General features: G+C 53.2%; 2 protein-coding genes across 9 annotated transcripts in view; one reads left to right on the top strand and one right to left on the bottom strand.

Moving 5' to 3' along the window:
- The window catches only part of TUBGCP2 (tubulin gamma complex associated protein 2), a 28701-nt gene extending 23529 nt beyond the window's left edge, over window positions 1–5172 (bottom strand). For 2 of the 7 annotated variants that reach the window (XM_033208489.1, XM_033208490.1), the window contains exon 1: window positions 4949–5076. The gene's annotated coding sequence lies outside the window, so the exon portion shown is untranslated. Of the gene's footprint in view, window positions 1–568; window positions 654–711; window positions 876–1699; window positions 2195–4948 lie in introns of those variants that run through there. The other 5 variants (XM_033208487.1, XM_033208483.1, XM_033208486.1 and 2 more) reach the window with 5 other exon arrangements.
- Window positions 5022–9159, top strand: ZNF511 (zinc finger protein 511). 2 transcript variants are annotated; one of them, XM_033208497.1, is made up of 6 exons: window positions 5022–5221; window positions 5637–5710; window positions 6005–6215; window positions 6394–6518; window positions 7883–8008; window positions 8840–9159. In XM_033208497.1, the coding sequence occupies exons 1-6, from the start codon at window positions 5069–5071 to the stop codon at window positions 8916–8918; spliced, it is 768 nt and encodes a 255-aa protein (XP_033064388.1). In that variant the 5' UTR covers window positions 5022–5068; the 3' UTR covers window positions 8919–9159. The 2 variants fall into 2 exon arrangements, with proteins under 2 accessions (XP_033064388.1, XP_033064389.1); XM_033208498.1 differs by having other exon boundaries at window positions 6005–6206; window positions 8840–9090.
- Window positions 9160–16217: the final 7058 nt, after the last annotated feature.

The raw sequence follows: 16217 nt of genomic DNA, 5'->3' as shown, positions 1-16217 counted from the left end.
TGTCTCTACAAAAAATACAAAAATTAACTGGGCATGGTAGCATATGCCTGTAGTCTCAGCTACCCGGGAGGCTGAGGTGGAAGGATCACTTGAGCCACTCCAGCCTGGGTGACAGAGGGAGACCCTGTCTCAACAAAAAACAAAACAAAACAAAAAACACACATAGGCAAGGCAACTGGCTATAGATTAAAAAACAAACATAAGCAAACTTTACATGCTTCACAAACATTTCATCTACACAAGGGTTCTTAATCTGGTATCCATGATTAAGTATCAGTAACTTAATCCATGGATTAAGAATTCTTAATCCATGAATTAAGAATCAGTAACAGACGAGCCCTTGAAAGTTATGGGCAAAATAATTTGTGAATTTTCTGAGGAGATGGCCCTTCTACAAATTCTCAAAGGCTCTATGACCCAAAAAAGGTAAGCAACCACTCTGTGAGAACTTCAGGAAGACAAGGATGAGTTCAACAAAACATGGAGTACAGAAGACTTGGCACACACTCCCACAATATGCTAATTCACTAATGACTATGAGCGCGGGACTCAACACCGAGATTCTAATCCTGTGTGACAGAAGGGCGTATCCGTAGATGAACATCAAATACTGGTCACAGGCTGGGTATCTCCGAAAATGGAAGGAGAGCGACAAGCAGGCATGGTGCCCAAGCTGCTCACATACATGCTTTTGACTCAGGAGGCACTCACGGTAACTACAGTTCAAGCACAAGGCAGGGCACGCGCCACGGAGCCCCACGCAGTCCAGACACTGATGGGGCCACTTCCAGGCTGTAGGAACCTGAAAAAGGACGTGTCCTCTCCAAGCTTCTTCTGAAAAGGGGAAGCCCTGGGTCCTGCCTAGAGCGGTGGTGGAGAGAAGTGAAATCATCCTGAGAAAGCACAAACGGGCCCCTATGTGGTGAGTTCTTACAGTGTTGACACCAGGAAAGCAGAAACAAACACGCGGCCACTCTTACTACCTGGAGGTGTTAACGCAGTTACCTGAGAAATGGTTACGTTTGCAAAAGGAAAACTGGGTCCCAATCATTGACAATATCTTAAACTACCAGTTGCTTTTCTAATAGTCACGGGAACCTTGGACGAGGCCCTGCAAACTACTTGCGAAGCAGAAAAGACAGCCCAAAACTTTCCGGCTAGAGGCCTCTTCAAATCCAAGGGCAGCCTGTTTCACCCACATTCTACTGGGCTCCCCGAGGACTGCAGGTTGTCCTGTAGCTGCTGGACCGAGACACACGTTGGTCATGCTAGGTGGCAAGAAAACCATCTGCCACCAAAACAAAGCAGCCCCCGCCAGACACAAGTCGGGAGAGAAAGCTGCCTCTGAGGAAACCATCCGAGTATTTACTGAAAAACTACCTCCCGGGAGTGGTGGCTCCCGCCTGTCATCCCAGCACTGTGGAAGGCCGAGGCGGGCGGATCACGAGGTCAGGAGATCGAGACCATCCTGGCTAACACGGTGAAACCCCATCTCTACTAAAAATACAAAAAATTAGCCGGCATGGTAGCAGGCGCCTGTAGTCCCAGGTACTGGGGAGGCTGAGGCAGGAGAAAGGCGTGAACCTGGGAGGCGGAGATTGCAGTGAGCCGAGATCGCGCCACTGCACTCCAGGCTGGGTAACAGAGCAAGACTCTGTCTCAAAGAAAATAATAATAATAATAAAAAAATTAAAACTACCTTCAGGAAACTTCCCATCTCTTCTAGAAATAGAAGCACAGATGCCCGCACGTCATGAGTGTTCACCCTGTGAGGCGCCTGCTGCTCTCCCTGAATGTGCGGACCCGGCCTCCAAAAGTGTAGCCCGCACCTGCACAGAGTCCCCCCACTCAGGAGACCTCTGGAAAAGTCCTGGGGCAACTCTGGGGTGTCACGGTCACGGAGGTTGCTCTCAGTACTTAGAGGGCCAGGGCCAGGGATGTTAATCATCCAGACAGCTGTTCCACCAATGTGCAGGGTTCCACTGAAGACACAGCTCTGAGGAACTGTTTAGCCATGGCCGCTTACTTGGTCTTCCTGATGCTCCTGAATTCTTACTACGAATCACACAAACAGGCAGGCCCAGCGTCTGTGACTGGGCGGGACTGAAGTCCTTTTCACAGAGGCTGTGAGCTACGCAGGGACGTGAGGGCAGCAAGCCATCCAGGTGCCAAGGCAAGAGACCAAGGGCACGAGCTATTCCAGTATAATAAAATATATTAAACAACAAGTTATGCTAGATGTAGATCATAGACATGATTATATATAAATATCATTAATCATTAGTTTGTAGCAATTACTCTTCATTCCAATATTATAATAATCCTCGCTCTACAATCATAACCTAGGAAAAACCAGGCCATACAGAGACGGGAGCTGAAAGGGCACGCTGAGAAGTGACCAGAAGAGCGTGAGCCCTCTGTTATGCCTGGGCAGGGCCACTAGAGGGCTCTTTGGTCTACTGGTAACACCAGCATCTGGGAAGATGCCCATTGCCAAGCGGACTGTGGTCTAGCGGTAGCGCCAGTGCTAAGGAAAAACACCCACTACTTAGCAGACCAGGAAAGGGAGTCTCCCTTTCCCCAGGGGAGTTCAGAGAAGACTCCACTCCTCCGCCTCTTTGTGGAGGGTCTGACATGAGTCAGGCCTGCCCGCAGTTATCCAGAGGCCTAACGGTCTCCCCATGATGCTGTGCTTCAGTGGTCACGCTCCTAGTCCGTTTTCATGGTCCATCCTGTGCACCTGGCTCTGCCTTTTATATAACACTAGCAAAATTAGTGAAAGTGCTAAAAGTCTCTGATATGCAGAAATAATGGCATAAGCTGTCTCTCTCTATGCCTCAGCTGCCAGGCCCCCTGTCCAGTGGACATGTGACCCACATGACCTTACCTATCATTGGAGATGGCTTACACTCCCTACCCTGCCCCTTTGACTTGTATCCAATAAACATCAGCACAGTCTGGCGTTCAGAGCCACTACCAGTCTCCGCGTCTTGGTGGCAGGGGTCCCCTGGCCTAGCTGTCATTTCTTTGATCTCTTTGTCTTCTGTCTTTATTTCTACAACCTCTCATCTCCGCACACGGGGAGAAAAACCCACTGACCCTGTGGGGCTGGACCCTACAAGGACACGAGCTGAGGAAGCAAGGCACGCATGCCACACTCCACCACGGACAAGCAGGGCACACACTCCTATTGAGTAAGTGATCAAAACACAGAGGGACGTGAAAAAGAGCCTCTGTTGAGAGCTCAAAACTAACTGTACAAATTGGTTTGAAAAATTATTTTACAACTTGTGGAAAATGTCAAGAGCCCAAAGGCTTTACAGAGACAGAAAGTACAGTCAGGCATCACTCAACATTCTGAGAAATGCCTGGCCAACATGGTGAAAACCAGTCTCCAACAAAAATACAAAAATTAGCCAGGCCTGGTGGCGCACACTTGTAATCCCAGCTACTTGGGAAGCTGAGGCACGAGATCGCTTGAACCCAGGAGGCAGAGGTTGCAGTGAGCCCAGATCATGCCACTGCACTCCAGCCTGGGCGACAGAGAGAGACTCTACTCCAAAAGAAAAAAGCGAAACGTATGGTTACATGATTTCCTTCTGAGCAATCATCAGTCACTTGCAGACCTAAATGGTGTAAGGCCTACGATGCACATAAGCCACCTAGTGGAGCCTCTTGCTTGCGGGGCCACAAACCTGCCCAGCAGGTGGCTGTGCTGAACACTCCGCAACTGTAACACAGAGGTATTTGTGTATCTACACATGGAAAAAGTGCAGGGGCAGGCATGGTGGCTCACGCCTGCAGTCCCAGCTCTTTGGAAGGTTGAGGGAGGAGGACCACTTGAGCCCAAGAGTTTTGAGGCTGCAGCGATCTATGAACTATGATCGCACCACTGCACTCCAGCCTGGATGACAGAACGAGAAAGCTAAAAGCCTCTATCCGCCACCGGGCCCATTCTCTGCAGTAGATCTGAAGCGTCCACTGCTTCCGCGGTGTTGTCAATCACCATTTTAATTAGATGACTCTTTAGTCTGACGTCTGTCTCTCCTTCTAGGCTGCCGCGCTCTCCTGTGATTCCTTCACCCACACACTCTGGGCACCTAGCATAGGTCCTGTGTTTCACGGGAGCTGCGGGAACCGGAGACATCGACAGGACCCCGACAAACCAGGAAAGGGCCTTTGAACTAAAGTAACGGGAAGTCACCCAAGGGCTTTTTTTTTTTTTTCTTTGAGACGGAGTCTCGCTCTGTCGCCCAGGCTGGAGTGGAGTGGCCGGATCTCGGCTCACGGCAAGCTCCGCCTCCCGGGTTCACGCCATTCTCCTGCCTCAGCCTCCCGAGTAGCTGGGACTACAGGCGCCCGCCACCATGCCCGGCTAATTTTTTTGTATTTTTTAGTAGAGACGGGGTTTCACCGTGTTAGCCAGGATGGTCTCGATCTCCTGACCTCGTGATCCGCCCGTCTCGGCCTCCCAAAGTGCTGGGATTACAGGCTTGAGCCACCGCGCCCGGCCCCAAGGGCTTTAAGTTAAAAACGGTTGTAATAAAACCGGAGCCACTCTGGCTCCGGTTCGCAACTGGTTTAGAGGGAACAAGATCCAAGGACTGCCGCGGTCCAACAGGCGGGAGACGAGAGCCGGGGCAAGGCGGACGGGAGAGAGCGTGCGAGAGGGGGACCTGCGACCCGGCTTCCCAGGGCTGGGAGGGGACACCCGGGACTACCCGGAGGCCCGCTCCGCCCCGCCCCGGCTGAGTGTCGGGCCGCGGGGCAAGACGCTGGCCTGGCCGGTGCAGGCCCCAAGGGCTTCGGCCCAGAGTGCGGGGACCGCTGCGCAGCCAGAGGGAGCGCGCGGGAAGAGCCGCGTCCCGCCAGTTCCGTCGCCTAGTGGTCCCCCGGGCCCAGCAGTCCCCCAACGCCCTCTCCGCGCCCGCGCTCGGCCGGGACTCACCGCAGTACCAGAGCCACAGCTCCCGCGCAGCCCCGACGGCGGCGGAAGTGCGCACGACGTCACGTCCGGCTCCGCTGGCGGACGGTGGCCGACAGGCTGCGGCCGCCCGCGCCCGGGGTGATGCAGCTGCCCCCAGCGCTGTGCGCCCGCCTCGCCGCGGGGCCCGGGGCGGCGGAGCCGCTGCCTGTAGAGCGGGACCCCGCGGCTGGGGCCGCGCCCTTTCGCTTCGTTGCGCGCCCGGTGCGCTTCCCGCGGGAGCACGAGTTCTTCGAGGTGCGTGAACAAAATTGGGAAAAGGCAGTTGTAGGATCCAGCTGGGCCTACGGCTGCGGGGCGGGGCCGGAGCCGGGAGTGGGCGGGGCCTGAGGCTGCAGGGCGGTGCTGGAGTCTGGAGTGGGCGGGGCCTACGGCTGCGGAGCGGGGCCGGAGCCTGGGGCAGGCGGTACCTGAGGCGGTGGGGAGGGGCCGGAACGTGACGTGTTCGGAGCCTGAAGCTGCAGGGCGGAGCCAAAGCCTGGGGCAGGCGGGGCCTATGGTTGTGGGGCGGGGCCGAGTCGAGAGGGTGGAGCCTACAGCTGTGGGGCGGGACCCGATCCGGGGATGGGTGGGGCCACGGATGTGGGCGAGGCCTGACGCGTGGGCCTGCCGCGAGGCACCAGGCCCCGCCAACGGCACACTTCTCCTGCAGGATGGGGACGTGCAGCGCCACCTCTACCTCCAGGAGATGCTCATGCAGGTGGCCGACGCGCCTGAGAAGCCCAGGTAAGCGGCTGGGCAGTGCCCTGCCAGTGCTACTTCTGCGCCGCCTCCCTGCCTCGTGCCTAGTCCCTGGGGCTGCGCTGCTGCCCCACCAAGGCGCTGTGCCCGTCCAGCTTTGGCATGGCTGACTCCACCACCACCTAATCTGTTTGTGAAACTTAATTCATAAAAAGAGGGCTTGGGATCGCAAAAGATGCATGGGGGCTTAATTGGAGGTCTCAAAGGGAAACTGTGCAGAAAGTCCAGCTTGGTTCCTCGCACCAGAGGAAGGGCCCCTGAAGCAGGTCTCCTTGGCAGGGTGCCCGCGTTTGCCTGCCAGGTGGCCGGCTGCTGTCAGGTGTTCGATGCCCTGGACGACTACGAGCACCACTACCACACACTGCACAGAAATGTTTGCTCCTTTTGCAAGCGGGCCTTCCCTTCTGGACATCTGCTGGACGCCCACATCCTGGAGTGGCACGATTCCCTCTTCCAGATCCTGTCTGAGAGGCAGGACATGGTGGGTGAGGTCTGCATAGCCGCCGAGGCCATCCCCAGTGGTGACGGGCTCAGAGTGCTGCCCCCAGCTCTCGGGTGCACGGGGGCAAGGCCAGGGATACCTTTCCGCCCTTGGCAGCCCTGCTAGAGGGGCATGGTGGTGGGGGAGGGCCAGGGGTCAGAGGGAGGTGATGCCATCTCCGTTTCAGTATCAGTGCTTGGTAGAAGGCTGCACAGAGAAGTTCAAGACCAGCAGAGACCGGAAGGACCATATGGTGAGGATGCACCTGTACCCCGTGGACTTCCGGTTTGATAAGCCAAAGAAAAGCAGAAGGTAGGGAGCCGCCAGGCTCTGCACGTGTCTGTTGTTGATTTTAGGAAAAGGCTTCCAACCAGCCAGAACACATAGACTGTCAGACTTATTAAGCACTTGTGCATCACCTAATGGGTTGTCCACCTACGGGTACTTGAAGCCCTGGCAGCACAGCTACAGGTGGTTGTGCCAGCGGCCACCCTGCAGAAGGGAGGCTGGAGGGGAGCCCCTGGCTGCCCAGCTCTGTGCTGGTGGAGGCAGCAGAGGGGGTGTGGGAATGAGTAGGCACAGCACCTCTGCACTCACACCCCTTGAGGCTGTGCCTCTATCTCCTGCAGCAGTTGGCTGTGCTCACACATCATGCAGCCCTGGCTTTCTCTTTGTCCTGGTTGCGCACAAATGAACTTGATGCCAAAGCCATTTATTAACATGTTCCTGCCGAGAGCGCACTCTGGGAAACACTTCCTGGAACAATCTTTTTTTTTTTTTGAGACAGGGTCTCGCTGTGACCCCCAGGCTGGAGTGCAGTGGTGTGATCTAGGTTCACTGCAACCTCCACTTCTCAGGCTCAAGCGATTCTCCCACTTCAGCCTCCTAAAGTGCTAGGACCTGCCAACACGCATCACCACACTTGGCAAAATGTTCTGTTTTTTGTAGAGACAGGGTCTTGCTATGTTGCCCACTCTGGTGGTGAACTCCTGGGCTCAAGCAATCCACCTGCCTCAGCCTCGGAAAGTGCTGAGATTACAGGTATGAGCTACCACATCCAGCTGGAACAATTTTTAAATTGTGTTATATTTCTTCTTTTTTTTAACTGATTATTTTAGGTGAACCTTCATAATCATCTAAAATTGTATTGATCGAAGTCTTTCAGACTACATTTTCTCAAGTAGTAATTTGCTGTTTAAAATAAAATAATTGGGAGAACTCACTGCAATACGGGAGGCTTTACAAAGACTTGTGTATAAAGTAATTGTCTCCTTTCCAAGGGATCATTTTAAGGAGAAAAACCCTGCAATGCTGGATTGAGACATTCGTATTATGGAAGAGACTAGTTTATAGTCTCTAGTTAACTTTAGCAAATTTCTCACACTCGTAAAAAGACCTGTGGCACCGTTGGCACCAAAAATACTATTTTCAAAAAAAGTATGATTGTTACAGTTAAGTTTATAAAATGCAGCCTTTATTATATAAACAACGACCTTGCTGTAATCATTTTCCTTTTCCCAGTATCCTGAAAACCACACTATAAAATTAGACTATGCCAAAATAGAAAATATACTACTTACAAGGAAATCCAGTTTCTTTCTTGCACATTTATTTCTGGGGAACACAGGGGCTGTAGGAGCCATGCAGGGCTGCTGCTCACTGCTCTGTCCCCGCAGCCCAGCCTCAGTGGAAGTCCCAGGGGACAGTGGAGAGCGGTCAGAAGGGGAGGCCATGGAAATCTGCTCCGAGCCTGTGGCGGCCTCCCCTGCACCGGCCGGTGAGAGGAGGACTTACAGTCATAGGTCAGTGTCCAAGCTGTTTCTCAATGTGTGTTCGGTGCTGAGGATTCTGGGTTGCACCCTGGGCCGCTGCTCTTCTCATACTGAATTCAGAAAGGTAACGCTGGGTAAGAAAATCAGCTTCCGATTTTGCCGGAGAAGAAAGTCCAGATGTTTCAGGTCCTGTAAATAACTAAGTTTCTCTCGCATACTCTGTTTTTGAGCCACTGAAGTGCAGGAATGCCAAGCACCACTCACTTTTCCTCATTGTCTGAGTGGGATGAAAAGAGTCTCACTTGCAGTTGCTTCAGTTACAACCCAGGCGTCTGCTTTTCTAACGCTACCTGTGCCGTCTGCCTTTCTAGCATTACCTGTACTTGTATTGGGTTAAAGTTGATTTCAAATTAATTTGGGGAAAACAGTGAACAATTGGGGGAAAACATCATCAAAGACTCTAAATAGGTGGAAAGATGAACTTAGCGTTCCCTGCACCCCCTTACAGATGCCTGGACTTTGGTCTGTGGATGAGCCCCGGGGGGCTGGGGCAGTAGGGGTCTCCACTGGACAGACGTGGGGTAGCAGGAAGTCTCAGCCCCAGAGGACTTGGCAGGAGCCGCTGTCTCCGCTGAGTTCTTCCCAGTGGGTGTGCGTCGGTGGCCGGCGGGGATGTCCCACAGGAAGTAGGTCTCAGACAGGCTGTGGAAAGGGAGCTGCCCCAGGGCCCAGGAGGGCTGGCTCTGCATCCCGCATATTCCCGGAGTGAAAGAGAATGAGAAGAAGACACATGACTGCTGTTATGATCTGGGTTGTTGGTTGGCAAATGCAGCGTCTAATACAAACTTTCTTCCATCCCAGAATACCCTCTACCATCTGCTTTGGTCAGGGTGCTGCTCGAGGATTTAAAAGCAACAAGAAGAAAACCAAACAGTGCTGATAGATTCAGAAAAGAAGTGGGGGGCAGTCACCACTGGTGGGAGTGGCATCCATTGTGGGCCTTTCTCCGACCTTCTGCTGTGGCCACCCTGGGGCCAGGCCCTCGCCATCCTCCCTGTCTCTGTTCCTCAACAAATGGCATCAGCAGCCATCATCAGAAGCAGTGAGGGACCTGCCTCCCCCTGCAGGGCAAACCCTAAGAATGTATTTTTGAACATATGAAATAAGTATTTTTCACTGATGGTCTTGTGTCTTCATTTCTGTGTTGAGTCAGGTGGGGAATGGTCATTGTTACCCATGTGTATTCTGTTTTCTACCCTCGGTTTTCAGGAAGATTTATAAAGTCCTGGCACCCCTCAGGCGTGGGTGATGGGGTAGAATACAGCACTCCGCCTCGTCCCAGACCTCCTGGCTTTGGGAGCCACACCTGGTTGTCCCTGCCACACCACTCAGGGAGTAGACCTGGCGGGGGTAGGCAGTGATGCCCACAGGGAGGGGCACAGTGGCTCTGGGGGTGTGGGGTGCTGGGGGTGTGTGGGGTGGTGGAGGGTGCTGCCCCAGAGGGTGCAGGACCTATCACTGGTGCCAGCAGGGACCACAGAGCCTGCAGCAGGAAACGCAGGCCGGGAGGTTGGGGCTGGCATTGGGTTGCAGGGAACACTGGGAGCAGTGTGTCCTGGAGAAACCGCTCTGTTTTGATAAAATTAGGGCTCTCAGGGACCCCCAACCATGTCTTCCTCCAGAGGCCCTGTTCCCACAGCATGTGACTGAGGTGCTCCTGGCCCCCCACCCCCAGCATCACCTCAGAGCCCCCGGCATCACCTCACAGCCCCCGGCATCACCCCCGCCCCCAGCATCACCTCACAGCCCCCAGCATCACCCCCGCCCCCAGCATCACCCCCGTCCCCAGCATCACCTCACAGCCCCCGGCATCACCTCACAGCCCCCAGCATCATCCCCGCCGCCAGCATCACCTCACAGCCCACTCCTTTTGGGGCTCTGGGTCTGGCTGGGTCTGGCTGGAGGCAGCTGGTGGTCATCTGCAGCTGCTGCCCAGCTCCACAGGGCGATGCTGAGAGCTCTCCAGCAACCTGGAATCAGGAAATCTCAAGGGCCACAGGTTCAGAGCTGACATCGCTCAGTGCTTTGTGCTCTGAAAACTGAAGGCAGGTTCCCAAGCACTCAAGGGAAGACACTAAAGCCTGAAGCCCAGGCCTGGGTGCATAGGTGAAGAGAGGCTTAACATGCACGTGTGTGGGGTTGGAGATGAGCAATGGCTGAGGGTGGCTGTGGCGGGGTCGCCCGGGGCCGGTCAGCCGCTTGAGAAAGCACAACACAAGAAAAATGCAAACATGCACATTTACTGCTTGTTCTCTATCTCCCCGAAGAGATCCTGTCCCAGCCCGTCAAGTCCTTCTCCAGCTCCTGCATGAGCTCCCTGCACAAGGCCGGCAGCACAGCCCTGGTGGCAGTGCTCCACGAGGATGTGTTAGCCCTTTCCACAACAGCAGATTCTGCTAAAACTCTTTTGTTCACAGCAGGACTGTTTTATACTCTTTGGGGACTGTAGGTCCTGGGTTCCAATCCTAGCTTCATCTCTGCCTGGAAGCTATTTGTTTATTCTGTCTCAGTCTTTCTTCTGACAAGTGGGGAGTGTAGAACTTTGGTATGAAGAATGTTACTGATTTTTTTTTTAAAGCCAGCATCGTAATTGTACGTGGGCTGCATCCATTTCTAAGGAGATGCTCATGTTTCTTTTCTTTCTTTTTCTTTTTTCCTTTTTTTTTTTTTTTTTTTTGAGACAGCCGTGCTCTTCTTGCCCAGGCTGGAGTGCAGTGGCATGACCTTGGCTCACTGCAACCTCCGCCCCCCAGGTTCAAGCGATTCTCCTGCCTCAGTCTCCTGAGTAACTGGGATTACAGACACACACCACCATACCCGGCTACTTTTTGTATTTTTAGTAGATACAGCATTTCACTATGTTGGCCAGGCTGGTCTTGAACTCCTGACCTCAGGTGATCTGCCTGCCTCGACCTTCCAAAGTGCTGGGATTACAGTCGTGAGCCACCGCGCCAGGCAGAGATGCTCATGTTTCTGCTGCAAGACCTGTGAGAGCTGAAGCCAGCTGGACTTCCTGGGTCCAATGGGGACTTGGAGAACTTTTCTGTAGCTAGCTAGAGGTTTATAAAATGCACTGATCAGGGCTCTGTAAAAACGCACCAATCAGTGCTCTGTAGCTAGCTAGAAGTTTTTATTTTTTATTTTTTATTTTTATTTTTTTTTTAATTTTTTTTTATTTTTTGAGACGGAGTCTTGCTCTGTCGCCGGGGCTGGAGTGCAGTGGCCAGATCTCAGCTCACTGCAAGCTCCGCCTCCCGGGTTCACGCCATTCTCCTGCCTCAGCCTCCCGAGTAGCTGGGACTACAGACCCCCGCCACCTCGCCCGGCTAGTTTTTTGTATTTTTTAGTAGAGACGGGGTTTCACAGTGTTCGCCAGGATGGTCTCGATCTCCTGACCTCGTGATCCGCCCGTCTCGGCCTCCCAAAGTGCTGGGATTACAGGCTTGAGCCACCGCGCCCGGCCGCTAGAAGTTTTTAAAATGGACCAATCAGTACCCTGTAAAATAGACCAATCAGCAGGACACGGGCAGGGACAAATACAGAGAATAAAAGCTGGCCCGACACACACACACACATAAACACACACAATCCCCTCCCCCGCCCAGCCAGCAGTGGCAACCCACTGCTGTTCACAATAAATCTTGCTGCTGCTCACTCTTTGGGTCCATGCCATCTTTAAGAGCTGTAACACTCACCGCAAAGGTCTGTGGCTCCATTCTGGAAGTCAGCGAGACCATGAACCCACTGGAAGGAACCAACTCTGGACACACCTGGACGTGGCTTCCAGGTCACAGCTGTCAAGAGAAGACTCAGACAAGACACAGGATGGAATGCCCACAACCCCCAGACACAGAGATGCAAGGGCCGCACCCCCCCCAGGACACAGAGATGGAAAGGCCGCACCCCCCAGAACACACACAGGTGGAAAGGCTGCACCCTCCGGAACACACAGGTGGAGAGGCCAGGGCCCAGCTGTGCATGGATGACTCCGGGCTGAAGTGCAGCCGTGAGTGCCGGTGCCGGTCTCCGTCCTCCTTCACAGGAAACGGAGGCCGGGGCCGCCAAGCCCCGTCCCTTCATCCTCCGGCCCTTGCGCCCGCTCCTCACAGGGACAGGCTGTGCCCGTGTCTGCTCCACCGCCAGCCGGCCAATACCCCGGGGCGTGAGGAGACGAAGACCTCAGGCGACCGATCGCCGTCCTCCCCTTTCCCCGCGGCCCGGGTCGGCACGGCTGGCTGCAGCGCCACCGCCTGGAGGCGTCCGCGAAGTGTCGCCTTCTCCGCTGGGCGTCCGCTCGGACACCGTGGAGGGACGCGCTTGGAGGATGTGGGTGGCCCGTGGGGAGCTGCGCAGAGTCGGCGGTCACCGTGGTCCTGGCCCAGCTTCCAGGTCTCCCATTGCCAGGGGCAGGCGGCTGGGAGCCTGTGGGAGGAGGTGTGGGAGCAGGCAGGGGTCCGCAGACATCCTCCCGGCTCCAGCCACCCTGAGCGAATGTAAGGCCTCTGCCGCGGGCCTCAGTTTACCCATCTGTAGATGAGCAGGTGACAAGTGAGCTCCATGAATTAGCCAGATTTGAAGCCCAGTGCTGGGAACACAGTGGACACATTCCTTGACTCCTACCTACTGTCCCCCTTGCCCCTCTCTGCCTCTCACGCTCTTTCACGTGCACAGACGATCCACTCCACCTCCTTTCTGTATGTGGTTCCGTGCTCACACTCACACACGCTCACACAATCCACGCCCCTCCTCTCTGTATGTGTCCCTGCTCACACACACGCTCACACTCATACACACAATCCACACCCCTCCTGTGTGTCCATGCTCACACTCACACACGCTCACACAATCCATGTCCCTCCTCTCTGTATGTGGTTCCGTGCTCACACACACACATGCTCACACTAACACTCTCACACACACACTCCACACCCCCTCCTCTCTGTATGTGCATCCCTGCTCACACACTCACACTCACACAATCCATGCCCCTCCTCTCTGTATGTGCATCTGTACTCACATTCACACACTCATATGCTCATGCACACACACAATCCATGCCACCTCCTCTATGTGTATCTGTATTCACGCTCACACTAAGACACACACACAATCCACACCCCTTCTCTTTGTATATGCATCTGTGCTCACATGCTCACATTAACACTCTCTCACACACACACAATCCACACCCCCTCTCTGTGCATCTGTGCTCATACACATGCTCACACTAACGCTAACACAATGCATACCCTCTCCTGTCCGTGCTCACACGCTCACACACACATAATCCACACTCCCTCCTCTCTGTGCGTCTGTGCTCATACTCACACACGCTCACACTAACACACGCACCCTCACACACAATCCATGCCCCCTCCTCTCTGTACGTGCATCCATGCTCGCACACAGGGAAGCCAGAAGCCCCTCCCCCCCCCACCCTGTTGGCTTTCCTGTGGGTTGTGTGGCTCTGGAAACCTAAATTTCTGATTTTGATCATTGCATGAGCTCACGTAAGAAAACGCCCTTGTTTGCGGGGAATCCACACTGAAGTATTTAAGGATAAAGAGGTCACTTTCTCTGAGTGCAAGGAGTTGCCAGGCCGGGTGAAAGGTGGGACTTACGGCAGCTCCAGGAGCCCCTGGGCCCTTCTCAGCTCCCATCTGGCTCCAAGGGAATGGGAGATGCCCGTCCCTGGGGCAGAGCTTACCCCTCCTCAGACCCCACTCCCCACTCCCCACTCAGATGCCCCGTTCACTCATTGGCTCAGAAAAAACGTTAGGTAGGTAGCAGCTAAAGAGATGACAGATTATTGATAGATGATAGATAACAGATGGTAGGTGATAGATGATAGAAAATAGTAGGTGATAGACAATAGGTGATCGATGATAGATAATAGGCCATAGACAACAGGTGACAGATAATTGATAGGCTGGTAGGTAGATAGACAAGGTGGTGGAGTGTGATAGAGCGGATGGGGTGGAATGCCAGATGCTAGAGTTTGGATGTTAACATTTGACCCCCAACGTTCAAGGTGGGGCCTGGATGGAAGGTGTTTGGGTCATGGGGCAGACATGAATGGCTTGGTGCCACTCTCAAGGTAATGAGTGAGTTCTTGCTTGATTACTTACTGTGAGGATTTTTTTTTTTTTTTTTTTTGAGTCTTGCTCTGTTGCCCAGGCTGGAGTGAGCGGCACAATCTTGGCTCACTGCAAGCTCCGCCTCCCAGGTTCACACTATTCTCCTGCCTCAGCCTTCTGAGTAGCTGGGACTACAGGCGCCCAGCACAATGCCCAGCTAATTTTTTGTATTTTTAGTAGAGATGGTGTGTAGTGTGTCTGGAGTTGGTTCCTTCTGGTGGGTTCGTGGTCTTGCTGACTTCAAGAATGAAGCCGTAGACCTTCGCAGTGAGTGTTAGAGCTCTTAAAGGTGGCATGGACCCAAAGCATATATAGCAGCAAGATCTATTGTGAAGTGTGAAAGAACAAAGCTTCCACATTGTGGAAGGGGACCCAAGCAGGTTGCCCCTGCTGGCTGGGGCATATGGAGGGTGGTGGCCAGCTTTTATTCCCTTATTTGTCCCTGCCCATGTCCTGCTGATTGGTCCATTTTACAGAGTGCTGATTGGTCCATTTTACAAACCTTTCGCTAGCTAGAGTGCTGATTCGTGTGTTTTTACAGTGCACTGATTGGTGCATTTTACAAACTTCTAGCTAGCTACAGAGCGCTGATTGGTATGTTTTTACAGAGCACTGATTGGTGCATTTTACAAACCTCTAGCTAGCTACAGAGTGCTGATTGGTGCGTTTTTACAGAGCACTGATTGGTGCATTTTACAAACCTCTTGTAAGACAGAAAAGTTCTCCAAGTACCCACTTGACCCAGGAAGTCCAGCTGGCTTCATCTCTCAACCGCGTTTCACCGTGCTAGTCAGGATGATCTTGATCGCCTGACCTTGTGATCCACCCACTTTGGCCAAAGTGCTGGGATTACAGGTGTGAGCCACAGCACCTGACCCGATGATTTTTTTTTTTTTTTTTTGACGGAGTTTTGCTCTGTCGCCCAGGCTGGAGTACAGTGGCGTGATCTTGGCTCACTGCAAGCTCTGCCTCCCAGGTTCACGCCATTCTCCTGCCTCAGCCTCCTGAGTAGCTGGGACTATAGGCGCCGCCACCACACCCAGATAATTTTTTGTAGTTTTTTTTTTTTTTTTTAAGTACAGAGGGGGTTTCACTGTGTTAGCCAGGATGGTCTCGATCTACTGACCTTGTGATCTGTGGGTGAAGGATTACCCAGGTGCCGAGGCAAGAGACTGAAGGCACAAACTGTTTCAGTATAATAAAGGAAATAGTTAGGATAAGAATAGTTATAATACAAATTAGATATAGAGATGATCGTGGACATTATCAATCACTAGTATAAACATTATTAATCATTAGCTTTTAATATTACTCTTTGTTGTATTACTAATATAACCAAGGAATAACCGGCAGGTATAGGGTCAGGTGCTGAAGAGATATTGTGAGAAGTGACCTAGAAGGCAAGAGGTGAGCCTTCTGTCACGCCGCATAAGGGCCGCTTGAGGGCACCTTGGTCAAGTGGTAACGCCAGTGTCTGGGAAGGCACCCGTTACTTAGCAGACTGCGAAAGGGAGTCTCCTTTCATTGGAGGAGTCGGGGAACAGTCTGCTCCACCAGCTTCTTGTGGAAGGCTGGATATTATCCAGGCCTGCCTGCAGTCATCTGGCGGCCTAAACCCCTCCCTGTGGTGCTGTGCTTCAACGGTCACGCTCCTTGTCCACTTTCATGTTCCTCCCATACTCCTGGTTCCTCTTTGAAGTTTGTAGAAGATAGCGGTAGAAGACATAGTGAAAGTCTTAAAGTCTTTGATCTTTCTTATAAGTGCAGAGAAGAAAACGCTGACATATGCTGCCTTCCCTCTCTACTTCTGCTACCTAAGAGGGAAGGGCCCTGTGTCCTGTGATCACGTGACTTGCTTCACCTTGTCAATCACTTAGATGATCGATCCTCCTTACCCTGCCTCCTTATTCTTGTATGCACTAAGTGTCAGCGCGCCCAGCCATTCAGGGCCACTACCGGTCTCCACGTCTTGGTGGTAGTGGTCCCCGGGCCCAGCTGCTTTCTCTTTATCTCTTTGTCTTGTGTCTTTATTTCTTAAAATC

This window comes from Trachypithecus francoisi, unplaced genomic scaffold, assembly GCF_009764315.1.
Source record: "Trachypithecus francoisi isolate TF-2019V2 unplaced genomic scaffold, Tfra_2.0 Lachesis_group9, whole genome shotgun sequence".
In the NCBI taxonomy this organism is placed as follows: domain Eukaryota; kingdom Metazoa; phylum Chordata; class Mammalia; order Primates; family Cercopithecidae; genus Trachypithecus; species Trachypithecus francoisi.
This window is presented reverse-complemented; position numbering and strand designations above follow the sequence as displayed.

What these genes read in the sequence shown, in the direction of transcription:
- ZNF511 (XM_033208497.1), top strand. Translation starts at nt 5,069, where the DNA reads ATGCAGCTGCCCCCAGCGCTGTGCGCCCGCCTCGCCGCGGGGCCCGGG. An exon ending in AAGCCAAAGAAAAGCAGAAG is followed by an intron (nt 6,519 to 7,882) that starts GTAGGGAGCCGC and finishes CTGTCCCCGCAG; the next exon opens with CCCAGCCTCAGTGGAAGTCC. An exon ending in AGGAGGACTTACAGTCATAG is followed by an intron (nt 8,009 to 8,839) that starts GTCAGTGTCCAA and finishes CTTCCATCCCAG; the next exon opens with AATACCCTCTACCATCTGCT.